This window comes from Poecilia latipinna, unplaced genomic scaffold, assembly GCF_001443285.1.
Source record: "Poecilia latipinna isolate Pla-1442-1.1 unplaced genomic scaffold, P_latipinna-1.0 Scaffold931, whole genome shotgun sequence".
NCBI lineage: Eukaryota > Metazoa > Chordata > Actinopteri > Cyprinodontiformes > Poeciliidae > Poecilia > Poecilia latipinna.
Genome location: NW_015113547.1, coordinates 193,017 through 200,184, shown reverse-complemented (window position 1 = coordinate 200,184; position 7,168 = coordinate 193,017). Strand labels below are relative to the sequence as shown.

The window sequence follows — 7,168 nt, the reverse complement described above, 5'->3', positions numbered from 1 at the left end:
TAAGCCGGGGGGGCCCCCAGGCTTTTCTTGTGCCCCCCCAGGGTAAGCCCTGCTTTTTTGGGTTTTTTTTTTTTTTTTTTTTTAATGTTTGCATTTTTTAAAGCTTTGTAGTTGGTGTTCAGGTGTTAATCTTCCAATAACACATAATTATCAAGCGATATTTTCAAATTTGCAGTCAACTTTAAACATTTTTTAATTCAAAAACACGGCGGGCCGCTGGGCGTCCCAACCACCAGGCTCAGCAAGTTTTCTGGGGGAAACCTTGTAGCTGATCACTAATTCACACAAATTCATCAAACTATTATGGTCAACAGGGGAAAGTCATACTATAAGTAATTAATAGTATGATAATGGTTAATCTACTGTTTTTGTAGCTTTAATTTGCTTGAATTGGTTACCCAAAACATACCTTAATTTACACAGAAACAGGATGTTAAGATGTTACACACCAAACATACCAACAAATATTGAGAGTTTTTGCAACTTCTTGAACAATAATGAGATGGTCGCCACCAAACCCGAACCTCTGTCTCTGGAAGAAGGATCCCTAACCATTAGACTCAGGTCAAGCAGTTTAAAAGATAATTATACCAAGTAGTTAGAAAATGTCTATAAATTTCTGACTTTGAAAGATGTTTGAGAGAAATTTTAAAAATATACTTTATTTTTTGGTAATTTAGCAAAATATTAAATATCAGAATAAAAAAGTTGATATGTACATCTGTATATAAGCTGTATGTTAACATCTGGTTTCAGCTGTAATTCTATGGGTATTACATTTTACATCCGTTTTGGCGCCTCGCTGCGCAGCACAATTAAAACAGATGTTTTACACATCAGATTCAGAGAGGCTGCTTGTTCGACTCATTTCCTTTTACAAGTAACTGGAGAAAAAAAAGTTAAAGGAAAGTTTTGAATAGAATCAGTTCAAGAACACATTTTTGACATACCAATGTTTTATGCAACGTGAACTGATCACTGGATCTTTTTGGGGGGTTGGATAACAAACTGTGATTCTTGCCCCTTATGTAAACAGTAACATGATAAGTTCCAGAGAAGCGGATTCCACCAGTCAGAGAAGGCGCAATGAAAAGTAAATTGATGTTTCTAAATGGTTACGATCGACAGAAAAAGCACAAATGACCGGAAAAAGAATGTTAAACTTCCAGGAATTGCTAAAGGATGTGACTTCTGTCCGCGTTGGATTATGCGCAATTACGCAAAAAAAGAGAGAAAGACTGTCGGTCTGTGTTGACTTCTAATCTCATGTCTGAATAAGTTGTAGCGTGAGGAATTACTGGTTTACTTACAAAAATGCTGTCGAAAGTGCCATCATAAAAAAACACGGAGTTGCTGAGTGAGAGGCGGTGGGTCTGGTCATTCCCTGAGTCTAGTGACTGATCTCCTGCGCTGGGACCGAAGGCGAAAAACTCTAATCGTCTAACGCTCTGGACCGATGCCATAAATCCGACAAAACTCGCCCAAAGGAGCCATCCTGGCTTTACCCAACTCATCGTTCCAGTTTCTGAAGCAGCAGAGCGGCCAGTCCTGAAGTTTTAAGTAGGACTAATGAACTGTTCAGTCCTAAGGAGTGGGCGGAGAGCTGAGCAGCGCGTCAAACTCAGAGAACAGCTTTGGTTTAGTTCTCTGTTCAGGATGCTCCTAATAACAAGCTGCTTTTGGAGCCAAGTTGAGATTCAGGCGCATCTTACTGAATTAGGACATCGCAGGAATTTTTTTTTTATATATGTAAGTGTAAGTCATGTTTTTCACCGATTCATCCCACGCAGTGTGATATTCAGAAGAAACAGATGTTCTAGATTAGGTTTTATCTTAAATATTCTCAAGAGCCGGTTGTGTCGGAATCTATTCATAAAACCCATTAAACTTTAAAATGCAGTTGTCTTTGCATTATTGATAATCTTTTCACATTGATCAGTTCCTCTAGGATTTTGCGATTGTTTTTGTATTTATTTATTTATTGCAATCAAAATCACATATTTATTACGCCAATTTAGAAATATTTGCAAGAAATTTACCAATATTTGCGCGTATGCATGACAGTAAATTTGATTAAGTATGGCTGCGGCAGCTGTATCGTAAAAGTACGAAATAGTGCCAACTACAGGTGGAAGTTAGTATAACTGAAGCCAGGCATTAGCGGGACAAATGTAGGGATCTGTTGATCTGTTTGCGTGAATATTTGCGATCTCTGGATCGCGGAAAACCGGCGGGTCAGATCTATGTAATTTAGACCACATAAAAAGCTGTGCCAGGCCAGAATTTATCCAAATTCTGACTCAGGTTTTAATAAAAATAATTCAAAGGAAAAACCACAAAAGCACCTAAAGGTCAGACATTTGATGATATAGTAGATCAAACTTAAAAAGTATCAATATTGATATTGGTTTCTGCAATACTGGCCCTCTCTTTACTTGGTATTGAATTTATACCAAAATAATCAGTACTGCACATCTCTACTAAAAACAATATAACAGCTGGATTTCTTCATGGTGTTTATATTTCTTTATTTAATTGTTGAACATCTTATTCTTAGTATTTGGAAATGATACAAAGCAACAAACAAGTTTTAACATCTTACCTGACTTTCTTTTAATTTTTTTCAATGATGTCAAACAAAGAGGTAACATATTACATTTTCAATCACCACCTCTTTCTTTCCCAAAAGATGTTTCAGGCAAAAAGAAAAGAAATCCTTTCTGCCAAAAAATGACTTAGTTTATTATTTTAGGAACCTTACAAATCCGTTACCCTGCTCACAGATGTATGATTTCCTCTTTTTTTTATTGCTTTGGCATACAGTTAAGCTATTTAAAATTCTTTGTTGATGACAAAATCAAAACCTGAGAGGAGAAGAGTTCATCTTCTCATCCTTTTATTTAAAGGAAATCTTAACCTTCCATGCAGTGTTGCCATAACTCTGAGAGTTGGTTTATTTGGACGATGATACTGTTATTATACAGCCAGGGGCCGCAGAGTGGGCCGTCTCCACAGGGACAACGCTGGACTCAGGCCAGCAGATCATCAGAACATGGACCAGTAACCACAAAAAGAGCTCCAAGTTTAGTTTAGTTTGCTGAAATGTTATGTAAACAGCAGCAACGTAAAGCAAGTAATGACTCGGTTTGTGCTGCAGCGGCTGTCACAGTCAGCCCCAGCTGGGATAATGAGGACAGGTTTTGGCCTGGAAGAGTCTCTGACCCGCTAACAGATGATCAGTCATCCATCCAGCACTTTGGCCCGTCTAATTGAGAATCGGTTGGGCCTATTGTTATGGCATTTGGTATCCGTGGTAACCGTTATGCCCACTATCTTTCAGTGAAGTTTCTTTTTTTTTTCTTTTTTCAATGCAAAACAGTGGTTCAAAAACTTAGAAAAGCTGTTTAAATGTCTCATTTAATTTGATAATAAGAAATTAATGGAAGCTTTTGTAGTCAAATTAAGATTTTTGTTTTGTTTTTTTAACTTGAAAAATACCAACTTCTGCTTCACTGGAACAAGCCAGCATTTAGTAATAATTTAGCTTTAATTAAGCTGGAATTGTGTCATATGATTAGTCCAGTTATCTGAGGTAAATTATTTAAAAATAACATACCACAGACTGGATAGCAGCTTTATATTTGTTTTTAAAAAATGCTTGATATTTTAAAGATAAAACTATACGAATTGTAAGAAGTCATAAATTTGGAGCTTCATAATGAGAAAAGCCAAATCAAATATTTGTTATTTAGCCACAAAAAAAAGAATTTTATTTATTTTTGTACTTTTTTTTTCTTTAAGTTTGGAAAAAGCAGCTTAAATAGTTTTTATTTTCTGCTAAGTTCGATAACTGTAAATTACAGTGAACTAAATTGTAAAATCAAATGTCACAAAGACAAATTTTATAGCAGTTAAGCAACGCTAATACTCGTTACCGTTTTAGCACAGTCCGATGGCGCCACCTTCTGGTTGCATTGGGAATCAACTCTGGTAGTTTCTGACAAGTCAGTGCAAAAAGAAAACATTTCCTGCAGCAGAAGAGATAAATCAGAGATTCATAAGCAGTCACTAAGGTCATGAATGTAAGATTAATTATAGATTTTTGCTGACTGTTAAAAAAAGTATTTATTTTAAAGTTTAAGTCTTATTCAACCAACAGTTTTAATGATTTTAAAGAGAAGAATTGGGTGCAAAAGTTTCCTTATATTGAGAATTTTCTCTAAACCATATATTTTTATTCACTTCCAAAAATGTTTAATTAAATGAAAATTACCTCCAAATTCTTCAACTTCTCCTCAGCTTAACATGTAAATACTGAAGGATAGAATAGACTAGACTAGACTAAAATAGAATAGAATAGAAACATGGAAATCCATAACAACAGCAACAGACATAAAGGTTCACACAAAAAGTTCCTCATGTTAAAAGATATGTTAAAAATAAAATTGACAATAATATACTGTACAAGACCATAACATAAAATACTGTGCAGTTATTAGAAATAGAAATATCAGATCACTTTCCCAAAAATGTACATAATGATCATGACTATTGAACATAAAAACATACACACTACTTATTTAGGTAGAGAACAATGATAAAGAAGTCTAGCATTAATATTTTTGGAATAATGTCACTTATATTTAAAATAATTGGACCATAATTTCGAACATGTTCTGTCCTTGTAAATAAACGAACTTAAATAAAATAAATAGAATAATTTCAGACCTTTTGCAAGAAACAAAACAACTGAATGAAAAGACAAAAAAAAATCAGAATAAACAAAATATAAATCAATCTTCAAGCTCTTTCCTTTGCTTGATTTCCACTAATTCTGCCAAGAAGAGAAATTAAATCTACAAGAGTAAAACAGAGTGTAGTTTCTCTCCAACTTGCCAACAGCAATTTATCCAAATTTTCTGTGTATTTTTGTAAATTTCAGCCTGTGTGCATAATTTTGAGCCTTCGTGGAGCAGAAATGATATTTTCAAACTTATGCACCTCATTCTTGTTTTTAAATGAAGAAAGCTGAGTGGTATCTACCGGTGTAGCCAAAAATAAACAGCAACAACACACCAGTTTGAAACTGGTGGCATTCACAACGTTTATATGTTAAAATACATATGGTGATGTCATCAGTGGTCGTCACTGTGTTGCCTGGGAACCAGCAGGCTGTTGTCTGATGTGCCCTTAAATGGAAACTGGATTATTTTTTGCAGAAGCAATGATGTGGGTGATTTAAAGGGCCAGAGCCCAACTGTGGAAAACTCAATAAAAACCAAAGAGTGTGTGCATTCATTTCTAAATACTGCAGACACTGTTTTAAATCTAAAACCTAGCCAAGAGGTTTGCACTGCAGCTGACAGCATCCTGTTTGGTGGGGCATCTGTGGCAAATTAATCCACTAGGAAAGTTAAAGGTGAGCTGGAGTGAACTCCATCTTTAGATTTCCTTGTGTTCTCATGCCTGGTCACGTAGCACAAAGACCCTGCTGCTAAAAAGCAAAACAAAAAGCTGGGGAGTTGTGCACACATGAGATAAGCTGCCGTTTTGTTGCCGGAATGAAAGGGGAAACCCATCAAAGTTACACATCGAAATCAGTCAATGTGACCCAAAATGTTCTTTCAGTTCTCTGTGGGACTGAAAAAAAAAACAATTCTGATAACATCACACTTCCTATTTTCACTGGAAAACAAATATGACACAATCTTGGACAGAGTTGAAGAAAAACTGTGACCTTAAACATTTTAACTTTGACACAAATTCTATAAGTTGAATTTTCTTTGAGGTCCCACTTCTAGTAAAACCCATCATAATAATAACTTTTATTATTGTCCTTTCTTATGGAATAAAAAATTGTAAAGTTACACAGCAAAAATTAATTTGAACAATTTGGTTTATTTAGCTTGTCTTAAAGAAAAAATTTGGGTCATATTTTCACCATATTAGTCATAAATTTATAAATGTCAGAGTTACATAAATATTTAATTCACCAGCTAAATATTTAGTTTATAGACTAAACTAAATAGTTTTTAAGCAAACTATTTAGATAAATACTCATTTGAGAACCAACTATTTAGATTGAAATTAACTGAATATTTAGCTTCCAAACTAAATATTTACTGTGAAAACTAAATATTTAATTGGGGAAATAAATATTTCATTTGTAACTCTTGACATGGTGTAAATGTGTTAGATATACATTTGAACACATACATTTCTTGTGTATTACAGGCTAAATAAGTGTAATTATTGCTGTTCATGTTTTACTGTGTAATTTTACAAATGGCACCGCATATTTGCTGGATTGTTTGCACATTTAGTAACATTATTGTTTTAGAAAACTTCCTTTCACACTTTTATTGTGCAAACAGCACCTGATGATGACAAACATACACATCTTAGCTGTTCGTAGAACTGCGACCTTCTGGAAAGAGGTCACAGCACTCGCTCTTGGAATCTGCTGTTGCCACTTCCCCCATATTGTGGATTTCTGAATCTTCTCGTGTTTCTTCTTCATGTCGTTTCAGATTACTAGATAAGTGGGAAAATCGATTGTTTATCAAGTCTGAGGACTCCAAAGCAGTCTACACTACAATCAATAATTCACTCACTGGTGGATCAAAAACTGATAAATCTATCTTCTTCTCTTCCCTTCTCTTCTGCTTTGTTCATTGTTGGGTTTTGATCATTTGTTTATTGATCTGGTTCTAAACGTTCCCCACGATTTTAATAATCCTAGATACTTTTAGTGGCCAAAACGCTAACATGTCACAAAGAGTGATGTAGACATTGTGATGAATGAAAATAAAATAAATAAATCTTAGATTAAACTTTATGGGAAGGTTCCTCCAGCATATTCAGTTTCCAGCAGCAGTACACCGACATGAAAAAAGACCAAAAAAATAAGAAAATGTGAAAAATAAAAGTATGAACATATAGTAGCATCAATATTTACACCACATTTTAATGATTTTACATGCATAAGATAAGTATACATATATGTAAATAATAGCTTAACCTTTTCCTGCTGTTAGCATGAAATAAAAGGAATCAAACTTGTTTACTGTAAATTTAGTGTTTGTCAGCTGATGTTACTTTCAAATAATTAAAGTAATATGGAACATTTAAATACTATTCTGCATCTTAAAATCATGGAAAATTGCCT

At 34.4% G+C, this 7,168-nt stretch overlaps 1 protein-coding gene across 1 annotated transcript in view; it reads right to left on the bottom strand.

The window, feature by feature from the left end:
• nid1a (nidogen 1a) overlaps positions 1 to 1,591 on the bottom strand; it is a 20,971-nt gene extending 19,380 nt beyond the window's left edge. Inside the window, exon 1 of the mRNA XM_015049187.1 lies at positions 1,311 to 1,591. Within this exon, the coding sequence (XP_014904673.1) occupies positions 1,311 to 1,514 (204 nt within the window). The 5' untranslated portion in view covers positions 1,515 to 1,591. The remainder of the gene's footprint in view (positions 1 to 1,310) is intronic.
• Between the last annotated feature and the right edge of the window lie 5,577 nt (positions 1,592 to 7,168).